Here is a 25087-nt window from a genome sequence, read left to right as displayed (position 1 = left end):
ACACGGCGGAGCTTTATGCCATAAGGACAGCTCTAGAAGCCCTAGATGACCACGGCGGCTCCTTTGTGATATGCACTGACTCCAGGAGCTCGCTACAAGCCATCTCTGGCTTCTCACCCGTGCACCCGATCGTGCAAGAAATACACTCTCTCCTGCTGACCCTTTCGAGAAAGGGTTTGAATATCCATTTTCTGTGGGTACCGGGACATGAGGGGATAGCCGGGAATGAGATAGCAGACGCTATGGCCAAGGAAGCTCTGAATAACGAAGTTCTAGTCTCAACGCTGGTTCCCCACGAGGACTTACGAGCATCTCTAAGAAACGTGGTATTTGGAAAATGGAGGGAGTCATGGAGGATTCTAAATAATAACAAGCTCCGTGGCATCAAGGACACGGTAGCAGCGTGGCCCTCCTCAGCTCGTAGTAATCGGAGAGAGGAAGTAGTACTTACACGATTGAGGATAGGGCACAGCCCCCTGACCCATGCGTATCTCTTTACTGAAGAGAAGGAACCTCCCCAATGTGGGGATTGTAAATGTCCATTAAGTATTAGACACATCATGCTAGATTGTGTTAAGTACCGCGAAGCGCGAAGGCGAAATAATCTAGGGGGAGACCTAAAAACCCTTTTAGGAGACCACCCTACCAACTTAATCTGTACATTTCGGTTTCTCAGAGAAATAAACATTTTTAATAAAGTCTAATTATGTACACTTTCAACGAAGACATCAGATGCATTATATTACTTTATGCATAACAATTGTAATTAAATAGCACAGTAGTGGTGCAAAATGACCTTGCCGTCGACGCACCCTAAATCCAAACACTACTACTACTATATCCATGGAGCGATTGTATGGACAGTTTTGCAGCTGAGGAGGAACTGTTATGAGTGTGACCTTAACACCGTTATAAAGCGAGCAATTGCAATCTCCCTTTATTGCTGCACAATTCGTCTCAATAAACGTTTCCTCTCCGTTCGTCCTATTCCCCACTGGCATGTCTCATCAATCCCAAATCACCACACCTACGGGAGTGAATAGGTAGCCTCAATATTACACTGAGAGGTGCATTGAGAATCAGTTCGCTTGCCAGCCTCCTAAACATCAACGGAAAGCAGCGCCAGAGATATTCAGATATTGTTTGGAAACGGAGCCCTCTGCACGGCTTTGGTTCGAGAGTTGAAAGGTATTCGGGCCTTTAAAGCCCTTTGAGATTCGTAATATAGCGTTTAGCTGCTAACCTATTCTCATTGAGGGTTGAACAAAGCATTCATGTTCAACAGATTGGCTGTCTGTAAGCGTCTTTGACTCGATCATTGAAAGGTATTCAAACCGTTAGAATCCTTGGAAAGTAAACTTAATATTAGGATACTTTTGACCTAACAGCTCCTCCTGGAAGAATCCAAAGACAAAATCAGATATAAGAGCAGAATATAAGTGGATCAGTTGTGAATACGTATTTTATTCAAGCATTGAAACAAGTCGGACCATAGAAGTCATTGGAAATTTTAGTAAGTGGTGAATATAGCTAACTTAATAACTACCTTAGGATTCTACTCTTAACTATCTGGATTCAGTGAACACATTTTCTGTAGTGTTGAATCTAGCTTAGAAACATAGACACTTTTAATCTCGGGAAAATATATTAACTATTATAATAGCGTTCAGCAATCAACTCTCTCTCAAGAGTGTCGACGCAGTCATTCAGTGAACAGTTTTCATCGGAGAAGCTGTGATCACGCTTTAAACTCCACCATTGGGTCATTGCAATCCTTGGATAACATATCAAATAGGTGAACATCATGGATGAGCCTCCGAGGAAAGATCACATAATCGCCGCTGCCAAAAATTTCCTGGGCACATCCGATTTCCAACTGGATCACTACAACGCAAAGCCCGTGAGCGACAAAATCGTGGGTTTCATGGGCAAACACCTCCTGGTCACCGTCACGGTCTGGGTCGAGGGCAAGAAGCAGGACATCCTCTTCTTCGTCAAAATGCTGCCCACCTCGGAGAGCCACCGCTCTTTCCTGGCGGAGCTGCGCTACTTCCAGAAGGAGATAGCCTTCTACGAAGTGTTCGAGCCAATCATGACGTCCTTGCTACCGTCCGAACACCCCCTGCCCATTCCCTCGTGTTATTTCACCGTAGGTGGCAGATCGGGCGATGCAGGACCACCCGCCAAGAGCGAGGACACGGAAATGATCATTCTGGAGGACGTGTCCAAGAAAGGCTACGTCATCCGGGACAAGATGATACCGTTGGACTTGGAGCACGCCCGGATCGTCATGAGAACGATAGCACGCTTCCATGCAGCGTCCTTCCTCATGAAGTCCAACTCACCCTCAGGTAGGGCTACCCAATAATTATAATAATAGGGTAGTTTCCTTTATCAAAGAAAACGAAAGGCTTTGATTGCGATTCGTTACCCACCATTAGTGTATTCATAATATACAAATCATTTGGTTTTAGAAATCCCACTTTAGACGAATGTTAGTGGTCAATATTAACCTCATTTGAAAAATGTCAGATTTGCGCCCATGCGATGCCACTCCACGTGACGTCACAGGGACCTAGATTCTATACGAGTAGATAGGAGTTTTACATCGTCTGAGATTATTAATGCATGTATGAGGCACAGATCTCAGGGAAACATTTATTAATAATCACCTACTAAAACTGCCTATGGTCGGAAAGTTTCCTTCGTTTGATAGGGTAATAATAATCCTTATTTAAGCCAAGCACTACCTACTAGCAGGGTACTCTGCTACCTGATAGCAGCCTGCATCGTAGCGGCGTACATAGCCTCGCAACCAGGTGGCCTCACACAGCAGCAGCCAGACGTCACACGGGCTTTTCCCAGCATTCATACTTAGCCGCCGCGTTTTCGCGCGCTTGAAATTGTTCAATTTTCATTTAATCGCCAAAAATAGATATCGTAATTTAAAAATCTAAACGCGTGAAATATGTACTCCAGGAGTAATAATCTTTCGATTTAGGCAATAAAAAAATTATAGGAAACCAACCTATTATTATTAAAGTAATTTACAGATTAAGGTAGTCTTCCATTGAGTATTAAAGAAGTATTCTGGCAGACTCCCCTCCTTTCATGGACTTTCCTTTTCAATTCACAGTAAGGCCTACTCCCTTTCATTCTGTCGACAAATCCTATTCTCTTCCATCCTCTCCCTCGTATACCCAACCTTCTACTCTGTGATACTGTTTTCAACACGCCCTCTCCGATAAGTACTCGCTCCATCCATTCCTTCTGTCTCCTTCTCATCTCATCTACATCCTACCCACCGGGTAGTACATATCTAGATACTACCCACATAGCACTTCGTCGTTCCTTCTCCTCTCCGTCCACTTCTCCTTTCTTCTGCATACCCTCGTATCGAACGCCTTCAGTTTTCTCTCGTCCCCCATCCTTAAGTTTCCATAAATATATAAGTTACCATAAAGCGCTGCACTCCTAATCAAACTATTTACTAGCCTTTTTACTTTACTTTACTTTACTTTACTTTACTTTAAACTTTACTTTCACTTTAAACTCTTACATAACGATCCTCTCATAAGCTCCTTTCTGTGCATGAACGCCTCTTTTGCCAGCGCAATTGTCTTTCAGATGTCCTTATTGCTGTATCCGTTTTCTTTAATGCTGCTGTCGAAATAGTTTAATTGCTTTACCTGCTCAAGTTTCTTCCCACTTACTTTACTGTGTCTGTGCAATTCACCTTCTCCATCCTCCTCCACGCCCATATTTCGAAATCTTCTAGTCTTAACTCGTTATCTTTTCTAAACTTCTTAGTTTCCGAACCGTAAAACAATACATTCCAGATAAATATTCTCCTCTATTCTCTTTACTAAATACCCCCTAATCAGCACTTTCCCGTTCATGAACTTTGGCCAATGCTATTTTATTCCGTATCCCCTTCATTTTGTATCCATTTTTACCTCTAGTCTGCTTCCCAAATAGTGGTCTCTACTCAATTGGGATTGTTGAAAAAAATCATTTTTTCGTGAATCGAATTGTAAGCCCCTCGAAAGTTGCGCCATTTATGCATATCAACGGATACGTACTGAAAAATGACCTGCGAATTTGGTCTTCAGTTCGCGCAAAGTTTAAATTTTACACAAAATGACAACAGATTTGACCGTCTAATGAAGACCAAATTTTACACCCACTCTCAAAAAATACAGGCACGCATTTATGGCTTTTATCATCGTTTGATGAGTTTATTTTATCAGCTTTATGAAAGCAAAATTTTCATTTTGCTAATCCACCTGTCTTGATGACTAACTCACTCAATGACGAAAGAACACAAATGGTAATTTACACATTTTTTAATTCCAAAACTCAACAACCGACCATGGTTTCAACACATTGCATCATTTTCAGTACATTGTATCGTTTTTCCTTGAAACCATGGTCCGTTGTTGAGTTTTGGAATTAAAAACTGTTGAAATTACCATTTGTGTTCTTTCATCATGGACATATCGAACTTCCACCAAATAAAGCCAGATACGATTTAATATATTCACTCACTCAAGTATAAAAGTTTTTCTAATACAGCTGGAGCTCTCCTTCTTTTCCGAAATAAATTCAAAATACAGGATTCTGCAATTCTTTGTTTACACGACGTTACCGGCTTTAGCTCCAATACAATTTGATTTTTTTGAAATATTATTAATTATTTGTATATCCAATAGATTTATTTACCAACTAAATACCAAATACGATTTCCGTATACTCAAATATGCTACAGCAAATTGAATTTGAGGATTTCGATTCGAAGTATGAATTATTACGTTATCCTACGTGTATGCAACCAAATACACAGCTAAGTTGAGTTGTTTTCCACTACTTCCAGGGGCCGATTAAAGTCCTTTGTTTTTGGGGGAGGAGGGCGGTTCCTTGATTACCCTGTTGCCTTGTTGGTATGCAATACCTCGCAGCGATTATGCATCTGAGATCGTGCGAAGACAAGAGGCTCTTAACACTTTTAGTGCCAGCCTTAACATTTGTAGTGTCTGGTATGCTGAAGAATGCCAGGGCTTCTTTTGGTGAATTTGTGGATTTGCGCTTAAATATTTACATAAACCCTAATTTGCATTTTCAGAAACTATTTTTTTTTATTTGCTCCCAAAACTTACGGATATGTTAAAGCATGACAGATATTAAAAATAGTCACCAAAGCTACATAAAACCAAAAATAAAAGGCATGAGTGTAAAAAAAAACCTGGCTGATAGATCGGTCCTTTGTACTCTTTGCACATACACCACAGGCCGAAGGATCGCTGGCACTTTAGGGGTTAAACAATTTCCTATGCATTTAAATTTTGAAATTGGAAGTTTCTAACAATCATTATTTAAGTATTACAGTACGTTTACATGTAGTGTTTAAGAATTATTCTAGCAGTCTTCCCTCGATGAGTTTCCGAGGTTTATTTGGTTATACTCCATGTTTTCAGGAAATAGACAGTTAGAAGAGTTTCCCAATTCCATACCAAAAGTGTTTTTCACCTGACAACATGATGTGGACTACCTTTTGTCTGGCTCCCACCCTTCGGCCTATTTGGCAATGGTAGCCCTACCAGGAGTAATTGAGAATTAATCCTGTGACTGCATCTCTAGGGATCATCATAACACACATGCCTTTCCACCATGGCAATATTGTAACCCAATGTTCTAACTATTTACCTCCAACTATTAATGACCCTAAAACCACCTCACCATACGGGGAAGCTGTTACCCCACATTGGCTGTCCTAAGGAATTCTAAAAGGGCTGCAACCCCTAGCAAGTGGCATAAAAAGCAGTGAATAGGGACTCTAAGCCATAGTTTAAAGGTCCAAATGTTCCCATTTCCAGGAAAAATCAGTACTTACTGTTTAATAAACATAAGGAACCAAAATGGGCCCATGGCATTTCAATGATGGAACACCATCTTCCTTTACGATTTATTTAAAAGAGTGGTCTAATTCATTCTATTTTTAAGCAGAAAAATCATTTTCTGGCTTTTAATTCAATTTAATAAACTAATCAGAAATATTCATAACCACAGCTATTCAATCAATTTAGAGTTCTTCGAAGCCCTACAATGCAATTTTTTTAATTGCATAGTGATATCTTGCCTGCCTCATTCTGGGATGAATGTCACCTTAAATTATTTACATATAAAACATATCCTCACACCAATATACTATGTTTAAGTGACAGATCAATGAAATTTGGAGGTGAATGGATTCATTCCAAGCCTGGTGCATGAGTAGTGGTGAATTTCACATTATGTAATTGCAATGAGAAAAAATTCCCCTGGAACGCAAATTAAACCATATTCCCTTTTATTGCCATCCTTGATGGACTACAAGCGTATAACATCTCGCACCATTTCACCTAAGTAAAATATCTATGGGAATTAAAGAACCTGACCAATATTGTTGTCTGCGCTGTTACCCAGAAAGCCAAAACATCGTGATTTGATTCTCAGTCCAGGGGAATTTTTCTCATGGAAAATAATGTGAATACCCCCTTAAAGTCTGAGGTCCTTCATTATATAATATGATATCCAACATTATGTTTAGAGCACCTGGTATTTCTTTTTTCAGCAAGGAGGCCAGATAATGCAAACTACATGGATGAAGTGTTCCTTCCAGCGAAGGAGATGTTCCTGACCAAGGAGAGGACAAGCAGCGGCTACCAGTGGGCAATGGCTACTGCCAAGACAACATCCAGTGCTGTGGCAGGATTCTGGCCTGAGCATTTTGGCTCTGATGAGAAGAAAGAAGAGATTAGGCAGCGTGTGAAGGAATGCTGGGGAAAGCTTTTTCAGATCACACAGCCATCGGAGAAGTATTTCAACGTCCTCTGTCATGGTGACGTGTGGGTCAACAACATAATGTTCAGGGACAATGCAATGTCTGGGAAAGAGAAGAAACCAGTGGATGCATTGCTAGTTGACCTGCAGCTCATACGATTTGCTCCAGTGGCTATAGACTTACTCCTTTTCCTCCATACATCCACCACAAGGAAGTTCAGGCAAGACAACCTGAATGAACTTCTTGAAGAGTATCACAAACAGTTAGGGAACATAGTGGGAAAGAAAGAACTTGATGAGTTAATGTCTTTGGAGAAGTTGAAGGAATCAATGTCAGAACTAGGGCTATTTGGGAAGGTCATTGCAACAGGCTATCTCCCCTTCATTCTAAATATCGAGGAAGTGGACCCATTCCTGAAAGCGGGAAGCCAGGAACCACCAGACTTCATGACGTTTGCCTTGAGGGACAGAGGGGAAAAAGTTTTAGCAAATGCTAAAGCGAGTGAACATTACAAGGTCCGGCTGATGGAAGCGTATCAAGAGATATTGGAACACTTGAAACTGTGGAAGTGAATTACACATCTTGTTAGAAGAGCTTAGTGGAATCTTCCAGGGCATTTTACAGTTCTCACAAGACTTTCTAATTCTCCTGTAGCAAGATACATATAATCAGTAAGATTTAATGAAGTGTCTCCAAAGTAAACCTTATTTCTTTAGAGGCATTTCCAAAAGCAGTGGGTAATTACTTGACTATGTTTGTACACACCGTGATCATGAAGTGTTTCTACACACTTATGTGGTCTTGACCTTCCACATCAATTGATATGCGGAGTAGCTCTCATTTCAATTGGAGCAATATTGATTGCAAAGTGAAAAATGATCAAAACCAAGTGATGCTTTCCAGTGTTGCCGAAAGAGGGGTGGGGGGGGGGGAGTTTAGGGGATAACCCCCCCACCCCCAGAGCTCAGAGAATTTTTTTTAATTTAAATCAATTTTACTTAATTGGATTAATATTACTTATTGAGTAGTGTAAGGATTAATAAAATATCCCTCAGATAGCCGTAAAACTCACCATTTTGAACCATTTATCTTAAGATTTAGCTAGGGGAGGGTCTATGCACCTCTGGCTTACCCTGGCAGGTATATTCCATACCCCTCAGGCCCCCAGTATTACATAGTTGCATTTATACTCCCCTAACCTTAACCCTTAGACTGTGGGAGCATTTTTAAATGCTCTGTTTTTCTAGGGTGGTCGGGGAGAGTTAAGCTGCACTAGCGATCCCTACAGTGAGGGAAAGTGCACTTGGGCTCTTAGCAATAAAAATTTAGGGAAACTGAAGGAGGTAGTCCAGCAATGATCAAACATGAAAAAATTTTTTTCCTGCAGTCAGCATACAAAACGTTTAAATACATTCCAGCAGTCTAAAGGTTAACTCTTACCTGCATCCGTGATGTTTTCCAAAATTAACACCCAATTAAAAAGTCACTGGAACTTTAAAATGTCATTATTTTTGGGTTTTATTCTGCCTTAAAAATAGCGGACTAGAGTTAATTGTTCTCTCCTTCAATCAAGAGAGGAGGCTCAATTTAATCTATCTTTTCCACTCCATGTTCAGAGAAATTAAGTTCTTCACTTCCCAGAAAAACAGCAACACTTATCGCTCATGTTCACAAGGGCAGGTGAGAAGGAATTTTGCCACACAACTACATATGTGATCTTAAGCTGAAATCCAAATTATTTCAGTTAGAGAGACTACCTTAAAGTAAGCTGGATAAGATTTAAAGTAAGCCTGGAAACTTTTTCTCAGGATAAAATGTGTGCCAGGTCTGGACAAGAAGTTAAATTGTTAGGATCTATGGGATAAACTCCCTTAATTTGTCAGCCATAGGAACTTGCTGTATTTCACAGATAATCAGTTTGGGTGATGAAAGAGTGTGTTATCTGATGGAGGACTTGAACCATAAAACCCAGGAATTAATTCCTCCAATCACACATTCGACCATTTACCTAACATTTGGCATTGAGTACACAAGTGCCACTAGGTTCTGCAAATCTGATAATATTTATGTTTTCATTTCCTGTGTTTTTTCATATTAGGCAAGGCAGTTATCTGAAAGCTTCAATAAGAAGTGTAGAGCATTGATCATAATCCTACATTCATATAACTAACTAATTATTGAATTATGCATGAAATTGTCCTCAATAACTTCCCCTCAAGTTTGACATTAAGTATGCCTTCAACACTTTGCACCCAGGGTATGAAATACATAGTTACTTCAAATCAAAAGGTATCATTTTATGTTCCATCTGACCTGAGACCAATGGGATGCCCATAGTATAATAGCCAAAAATTTTAATTATGAACTTCAATTGGTATCACATTCCATCTACAGCAAGGATAGGTAGCTAAAGCAGCTGCCATTGAAGTCAAAGCATAAAAATTTTGTACAAATTATGCCAATATAATTGCTTGAAAAGTAAGACGCCTGAGTCATTTAAAGAGTTTATGAGTTCTTTATCATATGATCTAAAATCTAAAATATTATGGAGTGTACATATTTTACCCTATCACCGCTATGAATGTACGTGGTATGTTTGCATAGCAGGCCGCTGTGAACATACCTTTTCTTCCTCCCTGCCGTGCTCTCAGCACTTTCGGCACATGTGAGGGGTAAGAATCTTGAGAGTGAGCAGCAGCAAAAGGGTTAAAATTACTTAACCTAAAATTACATTGATCTTGCTCTCCCTCCCCGAAACTAAATTCCAGGTACATTACTGGTATGATATTTCAGAAATATATTTCATTTGATACAATAGACAGTGATCGTACTTTTAACCTAAAAGCAGAAGGGGTGTCTTCAGTAGTTATGTGCAGTAACTGGTGAGCAGGGGCACAGCTAGCAATTAAGGCTGGAGGGGGTTAAGGTGCAACTACTACCGGGGTGTGTGGGGGTATGGAATACCCACCAGGATAAGCGGTGCGAGATTAGTAAATTGCAGAATTTTAAGGTAAATGGTTCAAAATGGTGAGTTTTACGCCTTTCTGAGGGATATTTTATTAATCCTTGCACTATTCTATTAGTTATATCAATCCAATTAAGTAAAATGGATTAAACTTAAAAATTTCTCTGAGCTCTGGGGGGGGTTTTATCCCCCAAAAACCCCCTCGCTGCGCCACTGCTGGTGAGAGAATATATTGCTGGCCATCGGTCTCTATCTTACAAATGGTAGGGTTGTTTGGAGGTTTACGACTATCCGTTCCAGGATCAAATACACTTTTTTGGCCGTTATTGTGGTGATTATTGTACAGATTTAACAGAATTGTGTGCCCCTTACCAAACCTCCAGGTCATATATATGTATGTGGGGGTTAGGGCTCTCCCCACTAATTGTAAAACACAGGAAATAAAGAAAAAATTAAACACAGCTTTCTATGGGAAAGTGCAGTGAGGAGGTCCCTATCCAACCCCTCCCCTCTCTTCAGCCACACCCCATCCCTTCTCAAAACATACCTTTTGGTACTCCTGAGTTGGACCTCTCCCCCTTTAACTGCTTTTTGAATTTTGATACCTCTAAAACCAGTGGGTTCAGGAGTGTACATAAGTGACCAGGACCCTTGGGATGAGGAAAGTAAATAGGTAAAATATTAAGACAAAAGTCTGAATTAGTTGGGGATTGTTTTGGTATGGTGGCTAGGGAGTTAGCTTCAAGCCCAATGGGCCCAAGTTCAAATCCAGGCGGTAGCAAAGAACTTTCAGAGGTCACCTGATCCCTGCTTGAGTACTTTGCGGAGGGCACTTCAAGAGCAGCACTCCGTACATTGGATGGGATGTTAAGCCATGGTCCCCTTGGTGCCTTTCGTCAAGAGGATGCTAAAACCGATGCTGGGTTTCTCTCCACCCTTCCTTTCTTCCTCATCCCTCATGGCAAAAATTACCTTGGCTGTCGGTCATCTCCTCGAAATACCATATCATACCAGAATTAGTTCCATGAATCACATGCAAGTGCATGACAGTCAACGGAGCAAAACAGCCTTACATTTGAACGGAGTCAAATTTATGCATGAGCACCTTCTCCATGGAATTAAATGTCTTTTTAAGGGTTTATGTTTTTTTTAAATACATGTAGAGTGATTATAAAGTTTAGATTGTGTTGCTCTGATTCTGCTCACCCTCAATTAAATGTCAACCTGGTCAAATAATTTTACTGAAACATCGGTGATGAGGTCCTGGGAGTTCTGCAGAATTTACTAATAGCATTTTCATTCCCTGAGCCTGTGTGGTTACCATAAGGAAATGTGTTTCCGAGAACCACCTCAGACCCATCCAAGAGAGAATTAAGATCACACTAATGTTTTCTAAATAATTATTTAATAATTAATAATGGAATGAATTAATTATTCAATAATTATCAAACTATATTTTAATTATAGAAAGGGCTACAGCTTCTAAACTCAGTGTCTTTACAGGTGCATAGTTTCATGAAGCTAAAAATAAGGTGGAACAGTGGATGAAGAATTTTCTGATAATATAAATGATGGATATTTGCTAATCCTCATAATAACCTTGTTTCAACCTTTATGAGCTGGATTTAAGTTCCCAGTGGTAACCCTTCTTTAGGTTTAATTCTAACCTTAAAACATTTGCATCCCCTACACAGGCACACCAGAGACTGAGTGAAGCTATTAACCATTGACCCTAGAGTGCACGCAAGGCATTTAAAAGCAGATTTACACGGGATGAAAATGAAAGACAGCAGTAAATTTCAACACAGTTTAAATGTTGATTGTAGGGGAGCTCTTAGTTTCAAGCACCACCACAAAGGACAGCCACCTGGCTGAGGTCATTGCCCTGGGGCCCTGAGGTCCCTGCTGATGCCACCAGGGTACGCAGAGCCTAGCGACAGGGAGGCGCCATGGAGAGATGTTCACGGAAAGGCAACGGAGGACTTTCGCACATGAGAGACGAAAGTAGATTGAGAGACACATCTGTATAGTTTGTCATCAGAATAAGCGTAGTTGAATTTACTTTCATGTAATTTATTGAAGTGAGGTTAAATACTGAACTATCCAACCCCTTCATTGAGCAGCCCGGTTTCAACAATCCAGTGACGTCATGGCAAAATTAGCAGTGCAGGAACACTAAACTTTTTAAAAGTGAAAATGACTCTGTGTGTTTCTTTATTACAAGTTATTATTTATATTTTATTATATTTTTTTTTGTTTTGGCTACGAATGTATATATTAGAAATTTTGAGGCAACAAAATTGATAAAAGTGTTACATATTTGACTATTATGTGTTTTGTTAACCAGTGGAGGAATAGCATTCTGGCACCATGACACCACTGTTTGAGTCATTATCAAAGTATAAGTAGCCTCTTCCCAAGCAGCAATCAATATCCCAACAACATTATTAGTGTTAACATATGACATCCATGCAATATCTATGTTAATCCAATCAACGCTGTATGGATAACTGTCGAACATCCAAAGGACCCACCAAGCAACGTTGAAGGGATGTCCAATAGTGGGCATGGAGTTCCATATTACATCTTTTAGATATCTTCACAACATCTAATTAGTGGATAATGGGATGATTTATTATGGTTTTTGGTAATCCCAAAACATACAGACAAAGCATTTGTGCTCTTCAATACACAGAGCATATGATACTAATGGATACTGTTTGGATGAGCAATTTTTAATATCATGGATACATATTACAACTTGGATATCTATGTACCATTATTTTTGCAACTCAGCATAGATGCTACATGTAGGATATCTATGTAACATTGTCAAAATATCCTTTACATAATAATGTGCTTTGGATATAGCAACCTCATTTAGATATGCAATGGTTATCGTTTGCTGCCTGGGTTTTTATCCCCTATGTACATATAGCGTTTGGCTCAAGGGGAGGGAGAAGGGCTGAAGGAGAGGAAGAGAGTTTGAGTGGAGAGGGGAGTGATAAGGGAGGTAATATGTATATAGAAGACGGGTTGAGGAATCCATTAAGGCAGTGAGCAGTGGGAAGGATGAATAACCAGCAGCAAAGTAAAGTTGCTCTGTTCTTTCATAGTCTATGATTTCACTATATGCTTTCACTCTATGATTGCCTCATTTGGAAAGAATTGCAACTTTCAGATCATTTCACCAGGAGTTCTGAATGAATATTTGGTCTAACAAAATCATTTTTTCATGGTGAATTTAATCTTTTGTTCCCGAAAGAATTTCACTTCAATGAAAAATTAAAAATCAGCAACCTTATTCTAAATGGAAAATTTAAAATGTAGAGGGTAAATGGAAAAAAATACCTTAGTTCTTAATAATCTAACATTAATTATTTCATTAACTTTCCAAAACAATGTAGGCATGACCACAGGAAGCTTCAAAAAAAAAACCCTGGTTAGTTGGACTGGAGGTTAGCCGGAATTGGGGGTGGATTGTTTCCAAGTAGGCTTCCGCAGAGATTATGGTAGTAGGCAGCAATTTTTCTGGGTTTCCTCCACATTTATCCATTTCGCTGGACAATATTTCACCAATGTTCCAGTTGGCTTCCTCAGGTCTACTGTGTGTCAAAGCAGAAATTTGGTCGTCCTTATATACACCTTGTTTGGTTTCTATTTTGTGGAGGTTTGCTCTGATTGGTTGAGATCGTTGAAGACACATTTCCACGTGCTGGCGAGAGTAAAGCCGTCTTCAAAGTTGAAGTTCTTGGATGTTTTTTAATTGCCTCCCTGATGATCCTTGGGTAGTAGCAGCCTTCTTTATTCAATAGAGAGGCATTGTCGAAGTAAATGTTGTGGGTCAGTCCACTCCATTGGTGTTCCCCCACAGCTGATTGGCTGAATTGTCTATTTTTTACAGCCCTTCTGTGTTCTTGGACTTGGCATTTCAGTGCTCTTGATGTCTGGCCAATGTAGGAATCACCGCAGCTGCATTTAATCTGGTATACTCCTCCACAGATGTCTTTACAAGGATGGTCTTTCGTGTTGACGAGGATATTCACCATCTTGATGATGCATTTTAACCTGGTCATGATGTTCTGTTTCTGGAAGGCTCTCGCGATCTCTCCCATAGTACCGGCAATGTAAGTTAGGACAGCGTGTGCTATCGCCTTTTCTGTAGTAGCGATCTGTTCATCAGTCCTTTTCGGGGCCATCAGCTGCTGCTTTCGTTTCATCTGAATTTTATTGTCGTCTTTAGGGAGACCATGAATTACTTCCTGCAGAAACTTGGTGGTATTCAATACCTCATATAGGGAAGTAGAATATCCTGGCACAGCCATTGAATATGTCTTTGGAAGTTGCAGCACAATGACATTAGGAATCTCATTTGTGCCTTCCTTATCTAAAGGTGGGTGGTGTATGACACCAATGATATCATTTTTGCCGATGTTCTCAGTGCCCAGGATAGCATTATTATGTGATTCCAAGGATTCCTGGGCCTCCCCCTCAACAGCAGCTGATTCCCGTGTGGCTGGATTGGGCAAAAACACTTCAGCAAAACATATATAGATAACACTTCTGTCATCTTCTCAGACTTCTCCCTTAATGACCTCACCATCCCAAATTTTGAGTGGGTCCTGCTACTACGTTAGCCTCAGCCTCCTGCAGACATTCCATATATAGGGTTTGGATCTCTGTCATCTTCCAAGATGTCAGCAGCTAGGTGTTTTTCCCAATGCTGAACATCCTGGAGAGAGCTTGCTACCTCCTAATTGAGTTGATGGAGCTGCCATTGCGGGTCCCCTATATGATAGTGCCATCATGCTATCTGCAATTCAGGTTGTTCTTCCAGGTGACCATGGTGTGAACTCTCACACAAAGAGGCGTCCAAAGGATGAAGGGTACTCAAGTTCAAGTACACAAGGGTTCTTCCTCAAGATTGTTGTGTCCATGGCAGCAATTACAGTTGGTTCTAGCCACTTCCAAGAATGCAGCTGAAGTTGACGGGTTGGTATATCCTTTGGCAGGACCTATGCAAATATATCTTCTGGGATGTCCACCAATCAGCTTACCAGCCTATGTCTCTTCTCTCATGAAGAGGCATGGCCCATATTCTGCTTCCAAGCAGCGGGATAGTTAGATTGTGGTGGTTTGAAAATTCCACCGATGTATCCATGCTGAGAGACTCTCGAATGTTAAGGACAACTACAATGTTGATTATTCCCCCTAGCTCATGCCTCATAAGCTGTCGACGAAACTCAAGCTTGTTATCAGTAGTATCAGGTTGCATTGAATACAGCAAAGATAATGTTCATTATTTTTCATCCAGGACATGGAGCACCACCAGAAGTCGACGTGTCATTTGATACATTCACCTAACAATGGAGCTCTGAAGTGATTTACCTTAGATGGTATGGTATTTGGAGGAGGCGACCGACAGCTGAGGTCATTTACGCCATGAGGGAAGCCACCACCAAGGTGACAAGCACTTTGTCCCTTCCAATAATAATATTCAAACCAATGCAGTTCTACTGAGGAGTGACTTTTGCTGGTTGAAAAGTTTCATCAACATACCGCCGATCTGACGTAAAATGCAACGACTTATATTCAAAAATGCAAAGGAAACCAAATGGGATATAACAGAATTTGGGATTTGAAGAGTTAATGAAAAGCAATATGAAAGTAATTTTGCTTTCTGTTACCACAATTCACCAGACAATTTGGTAAATTCTGGAAGGCAAAATGTTTTTTGTCAGGGTTCCCTACCTTCCTAGAGTGTCTTCTCACTCAACCCGTAATCTCAGTGAGAAATGGATGAATGGTGGAATCAACTTAATTGGGACCTCTACAAAGAGAAAGAAGCGCAACTTCCTCTCTCCTTCCAGCCCATTCTTCAATATCCTAAAAACGACTCGCAAATCCGCAAAACTTATTTAAAGTCACCTAAATTTTGTTCCGTCCCCAAAACACGATCTTCACAACCTTTTTTCCGCACACAAAAAATCAAAAACATCTCACGCGACCTCCAATCAAAAAAACTATCTTCTTTGATGAAAAATTCCTTCATGTTTGAAACATTACCCTTTATTTACCTTCTGAATTACTGGCTAAACATAAATATCTATCAAAACTCCAAGCACACATCAACGGTAGCAAAAGGCAAAAAAGGTGAGTTAACTATCAGCGCACCTGGCGGATAAAAATTAAGGCATGTTAGGAGTTGTCATTACCTAACGTCTATATTCTTCTCGTCCATGTTCTCTCTGTTGTATGAAACATACTCGAATCGTTAATAAAAACTACCCGTCGTATCACTTTTCGTTGAAGGGGAGGAGGAATATTATTAACCCTTTAGTTTGAAGCATAGAAGAAATTTGTGAATTATTAGTTGGTGCTCGTTCAAATATGTTCCTAGCATTTATTTGCCTATTATTTGACCTAGTCAGCTGATCAAATATTATCGGCGTTCTGTATTGTGGCGCATAAACATAGCTATGGTGAAATGGGCAATGTATTACTAGCTCATTAATACCTTGTAATTGCTCTTTTATTGTTTTTATACCGTGGAAAAATAACCTGACCCATCCGAAATTATGTACTAAATAGGTCGGAATATGTTTGAAGCCATAAGTAATTATGTTGCTCGCATATTTTAGTCGCCTCTCCTGACATTAGGCAAGAGGAAATCCTATCTAATTAGTTCAATTATTTATCTTTTGAAATGGAACCCCCACCTTCGTTAGTGTATCGAAGATGGTGTTGTTCAGCATTTATTTTACTTTCGATATTTTCTTATGTTACGGCTCAAGTAGGCGATGTTTCCCATGGAATGGGGAAGGAAGAGAGGGAATTGCTTAAGTGAGTATTTTGGTGATTTGTTTCTCCATATCTTTCGGACGACAATTAGTTTTAAGAGATGCAAAGCTAATACTTTCTTGTATTTATCAAGCAATATCATTTTCTCTGATATCATCATATTTTATTTGCTCATTTCAGGGAGGAAGCTCGGGATATGTTTTATCATGCCTATAAGGCGTACATGGTAAGTCTTAAACTATAATATTAAATTGTCTCCTAAATATATTTTGCCCGGACGTTGGTCTGAAATCTAGACGTACCTTGCTGAAAATATCACAGGTGTTTCAATTGAGGAACAGGGGTAGCATTGGCATTTAGATCTTAAGTTTTGGAAGTGAAGTATTCATTCTTTCTGGTGAGGCCAATGAATATATGCAGCGGTAGCACATTTTATCTAACTCGAAGGCATCTCTCATTTTGAAAGTGCAAAGTGGGCTAAAATAATGATTGAGACATTATGTGTAAATCAGGACTGGCTTATCTTTGTATTATTTCATCGTGTACACTATGTTCAGCCAAAATGAGGTCAATTTGCATTTTCCAACCTTCCTCCGTCTTAATATAAATTGCTCAAAGCTATCAACTTTGGCTTGATTATTATATTTTCCGTTTCAATCAATTATTATACATCTTGAAAACAATAAATCTGTGCGTATTTAGTCTTCCCGTTTCATTTATAATAATAATAAAGATTTTATTGTAATTAAGCCATAGTGATAGGCAAAGTCAAGCATGAAATACATAACGTTGACAAGAATGGCAGCTATGTGCAAGTTGAACGAAAAACATTACACACAATTTAAATACTATTCCCCTTCAACATTGGCATTAGTTACAACAGTCAACCTGTCCTATCACCGTAACAATATGTAGTACACAACAAATTCGAAATTTGAGACTGAACTAACATACAGATGAAATATAAAAAAGTAATAACTTATACACTGTTACATGTTTAATGGACACAAAACATAACCAACTATTCTTAGTTGCCACACTTCTATGTATTGTTTCAATAATTTCCTGCAAGGAATAAAAAGGTCTTCAGACAAGCCAATCAAGTATTCCTTCCTTAAAATTATCAATAGGTGTATCAACCGTATAACCCGGGAACTTATTGTAGATTCTCATCGCAATGCTCTTATAACTATTCAATCAGGTAGACAATCTGCAGTATGGTAAATTCAGTTTGCTGCCACTCCTGGTGTTATGGTAGTGTATATATTGTCTCTGAAGTAGGTATGGTAAATTATTCTTTTTACACAATAAAACCGAATAAATGTATAAATTAACAAATGTCAAAATTTTTAGTTCAATAAACAAAGGCTTATAATGTGCTAATTTATCAGCATTTGACATAATTCAGATTATTTTCTTCTGCAACAAAAGAATTTTATTCATTCGGCTGCAGTTACCCCAAAGTACAATTCCATAAGTGGCTATACTTTGGGAAAAGGCAAAATAAGCATTTTGCACATAATGATCCGAAACATGATTTTTCAATTGTTTTAATAAAGTAATGACCCTCAAGATTTTTCCTGTTATGTAGTCAATGTGGTACTCCCATGAAAGCTTACAGTCTATTAGTATTCCTAAAAACTTAACATGAGTCAGACAATTATCTATTGGAATAAGAATTAAGTGAATTAGACAAGTCAGTGATCATTACCACAAATTAAAGAGGACCCATAGCGGGGCCTTGTGGCGCACCAAAATCAATACATTCCATACCAGATTTAATTTTACTTACACATACCACTTGCTCTCGGTTTTCCAAATAAGAGATGAACAGTTTCCAGCTAGTAACCCTTACACCATAGTGAATTAATTTATAAAGAAGAATAGAATATTCCACACAATCAAACGTTTTACTCGGGTCACAAAATGTGGCCAGTGCAAACTCTTAATTTCAAAAGATTACATAATGTTATCGACTAAACAGACCATTGCTTCTATTGTTGATATGCCCTTTACAAATCCAGACTGAGAGTCATTGATCAAGGTAGTTATAAAACTGCTCGTGCATAATGGTATCTAGAATTTTTGCAAAAACTGGAACGAGGGAGATTTGTCCTGAAGACGATGGCAGAGAAAGAAGGCCATTGAAACGTTGGTAGATTTGTCCATCTTGACCCGGCTTATTTCCCGAGAAGACTTCATTTGAGCAGTTATGTTAGGTTTAATAATGTTATTGTGAACCTCATTAACTGATTGCACAAAATAATCTTTTAAAGTATCAGATGGAACAGTAACAGCACTTTGTCTAGATTTGCAAGCTGATTTAATTATATTCCATGCCTTTTTGCGTATGTTGTTTGAAGACTCAATTGTAGATGTATTTTTAGCTTCATTTATGGCATGTTTATACAATTTTCTAATACTCAGATAGGCTAGCATAGAAGCTTCAGACCCATCCCTTCTGAATAAATCCCTGTTCAAACTTGCAAGTTGGGGTGTGTGCCAGTTCAGATTGTCACTTTTCATTTGTGGCTTAGATTTCGCGTTAGAGTTGTTATTCTTACATTTTCTTTGAGGAATATATCTGTAAATTCTTCATGAGATGTTTGAACACATTTCTTCCGAGGCTGTCAGCAAATAGATGGACTTTGGTTTTTTTATGGCCTGTGTTCTTTGGAATTTAGGATGAGTAGCTTTAGGAGATGACTTAGGTGTGGTCACACTGCCCTTAGTGACAGTGTCATTTATGCGGTCACCAAGCACTTTGGTTTAAGAGCAAGGTACATCGCTTATTTCATATTCTAAATTTATCAGAGGGCCAAAACTATTGCTAAGTAAAGGATAGACCATAGATTTATAGTTGCAAACATTATTCTTGGCACTTATCCGTGATGGTACTGATTCCCATCTTTGGGATTTTGCCGCTTCTGGTGTAATGCACAGTCATAGTCTCTCATTTTCTTGTTTAAGGGAAACTAAATCATGCTTTAAAACTTTAGTTTCACCTTTGTTTCAAGGGCATTTACTGAGGCAGCAGCATTGTTGCATGCATGACTTGACCACTCACTTCTTTCATGTGGTAGTTCATTCTAATAAGATCCTAGTATGATCCAATCCCTTCTGCAAATTCGAATCTAAAGTATCTGATGAGGGGCAATACCCGCGGATATTTGGATCCGATGTATCCGATCCGACCATCCCTACTTAACCCGTCAATGCCCATGGGTGCCTTATGGCACTCAGTGCAGTGCTGAGCCAATACTCCTGCAATGCATTTAATATGTGAATTTTAGCATTCATTTTGGTGTACATACTTAGTAGGTTTCCTCTATTATTCAGTCAGTTGGAGTTGTGCTCATTGCGTTGTACTCTTATGTATCATACTTTATAAAAAAGAAAGATGTGTGATTTAAAAAAAACTTTGGGCGCTGACAGGTAAACACACTTCATGTCACAAATTGTATGATTTTTAGCGGGTGCTCAAACGGATACGTCATTAATAGTGGGCACCATCTTGCATCCCTGTTGCTATCTGTTGTTATCTTTGCTGTGATAAAATCTCCTCCACTGTCATTTTCAATTGCCTCTTTATCTTAGATATCAAAAAAACTCAATAACTTTCATTACTTTCCCCTGAGACGATTCCTTAAAAAAAAACGGAAAAAAAACATTCTACAACACCACGCTTAAAATAATAGGAGTGCATATGAAACATGGCAACACTTTATCAGGTATTATTAGTTGCCAAAATATCACTTTAGGTTGTGAAAAGCTATTCTAAGGAAACTCTGGATCAAGGCAGATATCCTTGAACTTATTCAAGAGAGAAAAAATTTAATAAAGCAAAATATGAATATTTTTTTTTTCTTCTTCTCTGGTCTTCTCTGCCAAAAAGTTGCCGCAGGATCTTTATCTGTTCATTTTTTCCTTTTCTATCTTATTATGTATGTTCTGAATTTCATTCTAAAGATACACATTACACCCTGAATTGATGTAGTTGTTACTTGCTATCCGTGAGCTAAATTCCTTACTATAAATTTTTCTATGAATAATTTACTGGCTTCTGTTGCATTTTCAGTGATTTTATTTCTTACACTCAAATATCACGGAAAAAATATTCATATCTTCCTTTATTAAATTTTTTCTCGCTTGAATAAGTTCAAGGATATCTGCCTTGATCCAGAGTTTCCTTAAAATAGCTTTTAACAACCTAAAGTGATGTTTTTGGCAACTAATAATACCTGATAAAGTGTTGCTATGTTTCATATGCACTCCTATTATTTTAAGCGTGGTGTTGTAGAATGTTTTTTTTTTAAGGAATCGTCTCAGGAGAAAGTAATGAAAGTTATTACGTTTTTTTGATGAAATACACAGGCTAATTCCACACTTAATTTATCAGTGACCACCCAGGGTTTTGGTAGCTCATTGTCATTTTCAAGGATTTTATTCCATTGCATCCTTTTTCTACCTAGGATATTCAGTGATATCATTGCTCTTTGGCTTCAATGTAGACGACAGTTTACTGAATTCAATGGTCTTTCCATATTCATTTTAAGCAATGGGAGCTTAGTGTGTGCTCTGCACTTGCAGTTTGACTTGCACCATATGCAAAGCGATGTCCTACTAAATTGCACATGATGGATATTTTGTCTTATATTTCAAATAGGCAAGGATGATTTTTACAGCCAAAGGTATTGGACAGTCCCAGCAACAATATACATATTTGGCTTTAAATGTCATCACACCACCAATAGGGTGGTTTCCTATTATTTTTTTACTGCCTAAATCGAAAGATTATTACTCCTGGAGTATGTATTTCACACTTATAAATTTTTAAATTACGATATCTATTTTTCATGATTAAACGAAAAGTGAAAATTTTCAAGCGCCCAAAAACGCAATGGCTATGCATGAATGCTGGGAAAAGCCCATGTAACATCATTCTGGTTCCCGCTGCTGCAAAGTGAGGTGACCTTGGGGCGAGGATGTGTGCGCTGCTACGATGCAGGGTGCTACCTGGTAGAAGAGTACCCTGCTAGGAGGTAGCACTTGGCTTGAATAAGGATTATTAATACCTAATGAAACGTAGGAAACTTTCCGACCATAGGCAGTTTTAATAGGTGATTATTAAGAGATGTTTCCCTGAGCTCTGTGTCTCATGCATGCATTGATAATCTCAAACGATGTAAAACTGCTATCTACTCATACAGAAACTAAGTCCCTGTGACGTCACGTGTAGTGGCATCGCATGGGCACCAATCTAGCCTTTTTCGAATGAGGCTAAAATTGACCATTAACATTGGTCTAAACTGGGAATTCTAAAACCAAATAATTTGTATATCATGAATACACTAATGGTAGGTAACGAATCGCATCAATGCCTTTCGTTTTCTTTGATGAAGGAAACTACCCTAATGGTAATATAATTGAGTTACATTATATTATTGTTTCCCTAATCTGAGAAAAGGCATGAACTTTCCTTCCTGCACCAGAATGTAATTCAGAAATTTGTTATCTACATATGTATCTGTGAAACTACCTCCTTATTTTCTCAACTGAATTCTATCAATGATGCTGGTAATAAATTACGAGGTTTCAGAAGTGATGGCATTGAATATGAAATTTTAGGGCAGATAATATTTTTTCACTTTTTGTCTTGTGTATAAAAATCCAGACTTGTTGGACTCTGGTTTCAACTGTGAGCACCTTCATTAATTTATTCGGTAAAGCCTGAAAGAAAATCCGAAGCAACAGGTTTAACGGGTTCCCTGAGGAGTTTTCCTGATCTTGGTGTTCAATTTATCCCTGTCTTAATAACGATGGTATGATACATTTTCAACAGGTCGTTTTAGACAAACTATATTATCATGTTTTATTAATGGAGGAGCTGATCAAGTTGCAGGGAAAAGTCTACATTAGTCCAATTAGCATGACGATATTCCACTAAGTAGAACCAGCAACAATTAAATCACGAATTAAAACCTCTCATAAATTACTCATTGCATGGTGAGCTTTTAATCTTAGTTCTAAAATTAGATACTGAGAGTCAAAAATACCAATTTCTGTCTCAAATCCTTAAAACTTGTCAGTGTACGGTCTACATTATAGTGTTCAAGTTTTCAATGGTGTGATGGTGTGTTAAAATAAATATGTAGCTCATCGTAAAAATAGTGAGTCAATAATTTTGTGCTTTAGATGTGAAACCATTGTAAAAGAGAGACATCGTCATTAAGAGGCTACATATGTGTGTCAGGTTTGTAGATACAGGACTTAAAAATGAAGTAAGATGATAAGTAATGTACCTTCATTGTCAAACTGTGTAATATGCAGTTGCAGCTCAACGTGCAATGGTGCAACGGTTATTTAAAACGAGGAGTGCATTAAGGAAGAAAATTTTTGGCCTTATGTTTTACCCAAAATTCCTTTCACAGAAATCGAGCAATGGTGAAGCATCATACTGTGTTCTAGGAATCATTATCTCAATTTTGAAATTGTGTAAATTAGGAACTGTCTTACTGTTAGCAATGTCTGGGAAAGTTCCATTGTATATAAGTTTGTTAAGCAATAGTATGAGGAAAAAAGCCTCTGGGTTACTCTGTGGTAGGCAATAGAAAACATATAAATTTGTATGCCATGAAAATGGAGAGATTTAAGTAATAATAATAATATTAATGCTCCCATGCATGTACAATTATTAGAACAACACTTTGTTAGGGAAGCTCTTGGTTACCCCTGAGGTTGAAACCTGTTTGTGGGTAAATGAATATGTACTTAGCAAATATTTATGATAAAAAGAATGGAATATTTCAGGGACATACATGTTGCAGATTGTTACAGCAGACTTATTTTACAGATTTACTTTACACTTGTCCTACCACATCATTGATTACAGAAAAAAGGAGTGCCTCTGTAAAGAATATAAGTTTTCTGTGGTTATCTGGTGTGAGAGAGGTGTTTTAATAGAAATAATGTAGTGTTCTGATTTTGAGAATGAACCTTAAAATGGCTCTGTTGTCCACTAAGTATGTTTTTTATCTTTCCCAGGACAATGCATATCCAGCAGATGAGCTGATGCCATTGACATGCTGTGGCCGCTGGAGGGGCACAGAGCCAAGCCGTGGTGACATTGATGACACCCTTGGAAAGTAAGTGACAAAACTAAGTATGTACAAAAAATAAGTGATAGAAAGAAATATGAAGAGGAGGAAATTGACCCTTTCCCAACTAATGACGAAAATATGCAGCAGGATGTTTCTTGACATGGGAGACAAAAGCCGCAAGCGCGGAGTTTTTCTACGCAGGAAAACCATTGCCAAAATTATACTTACTTTTCCTTTCCTCCCCTTTTAATGACGGTCACGGGTTTGCGAAGTCTTAGTTTCGGTACCGAACAAAGCAGGATTTAGGCCTTACCCTTGAAATCTGGGAGCAGGTACCTGGATCCCTCATCTTATATAACCCCTCTTCGTGGTAGAGGACCACAGTCATTCAATTGTTCATTCAGTTAGTTTTCGAAATAAATATTTGTTCCTTTCTCAAAAAATATAAGCTAAAAATTGAATTCTTTGTCTTTTGAGCAGCGTTTACAATTTTTAAATGAAATTCTACGATAAATATTAACTTATATGTCAATTTCAATTTTTTACATTAAATTGTTACAAATTAGATCTACAAATAGAAATTAAAGTCTACAAATTACATGCAAGCAACAATGTTCATGTTGATAATTCATGTAAACAAGGCATGATTGACCGTGAGCCAATGCCGCTGTTAGGGTTATAAACCCCGAAAGGAGGGAGCCCAACTACTTTCGGAGTCCAAGATAATTCGGAGTCCCCGCTAGGAAGGGTTGAAAAAGGTCAGTGCTGAGTGTGTGAGATTATCCGCGAGCCCCTTCTTAACGAATGTCTTGCAAAAATTCTCCGTGCAGAGTGGACGGAAGGGCTCAGTGCAGCAGTCATGGTAAGGAGAGAACTCCACCGTCTCGAAAGGGTTAAACCGAGATTCAGGCATCAGTAGCTCTGGGAATAGAATCCTGAAAAGAATGCGAATGGAATGTCCAATTGTCAGCAGTCCTCCAGTCTAGCAACCGGGGCTCAAGCAGTGTTTTGGACTTATGTCTGATTTCCTTATTGGTGCAGATTATTTTGTTTCCCGGTTGCATAGTGGTGAACATCTGAGAATAGGTAATTGTTACTCGTGTCTTTTTTTGTGTGGAGAATAGGTTACCACAATTTATGTTTCAAATAATTTTTAGACCAATTGTATTCTTTTTAAATTTTTTTACTATCACATGTAAGTTTAATCCTCAAGTGCTAACCCCGAGTACCTCTTAAAAATCATTTAAAACTCCCATTCTGAGTTCATGGTGCGGAAAGGGTTGATAATTCAGTATCTACGGGTAATCATCTTAAGATGTGCTACTTTAATTTCAAATAATTATCCCCTGAAATTGTTTGTGTCCTGTATTAGTTTTATCCTTGGCGAAAGGCGTATGAATT

The 25087-nt window shown here is 38.6% G+C and overlaps 2 protein-coding genes across 2 annotated transcripts in view; both read left to right on the top strand.

Moving 5' to 3' along the window:
- Nucleotides 1-1028: 1028 nt before the first annotated feature.
- LOC124158538 lies at nt 1029-7522 on the top strand. Its single transcript, XM_046533672.1, has 2 exons — nt 1029-2351; nt 6611-7522. The coding sequence occupies exons 1-2, from the start codon at nt 1805-1807 to the stop codon at nt 7390-7392; spliced, it is 1329 nt and encodes a 442-aa protein (XP_046389628.1). The 5' UTR covers nt 1029-1804; the 3' UTR covers nt 7393-7522.
- Nucleotides 7523-16058: 8536 nt separating this feature from the next.
- Nucleotides 16059-25087, top strand: part of LOC124158536 (ER degradation-enhancing alpha-mannosidase-like protein 3) — a 35825-nt gene continuing 26796 nt past the window's right edge. The window contains exons 1-3 of the mRNA XM_046533671.1: nt 16059-16628; nt 16767-16812; nt 23631-23731. Of these exons, the coding sequence (XP_046389627.1) occupies nt 16492-16628; nt 16767-16812; nt 23631-23731 (284 nt within the window). The 5' untranslated portion in view covers nt 16059-16491. The remainder of the gene's footprint in view (nt 16629-16766; nt 16813-23630; nt 23732-25087) is intronic.

This window comes from Ischnura elegans, chromosome 5 (assembly GCF_921293095.1).
Source record: "Ischnura elegans chromosome 5, ioIscEleg1.1, whole genome shotgun sequence".
NCBI lineage: Eukaryota > Metazoa > Arthropoda > Insecta > Odonata > Coenagrionidae > Ischnura > Ischnura elegans.
This window is presented reverse-complemented; position numbering and strand designations above follow the sequence as displayed.

Bases quoted from the DNA above. Each gene is read 5' to 3' on its own strand.
- LOC124158538 (XM_046533672.1), top strand. From the start codon at position 1,805: ATGGATGAGCCTCCGAGGAAAGATCACATAATCGCCGCTGCCAAAAAT. The intron at 2,352-6,610 runs GTAGGGCTACCC...TTCTTTTTTCAG, and splicing joins GAAGTCCAACTCACCCTCAG to CAAGGAGGCCAGATAATGCA.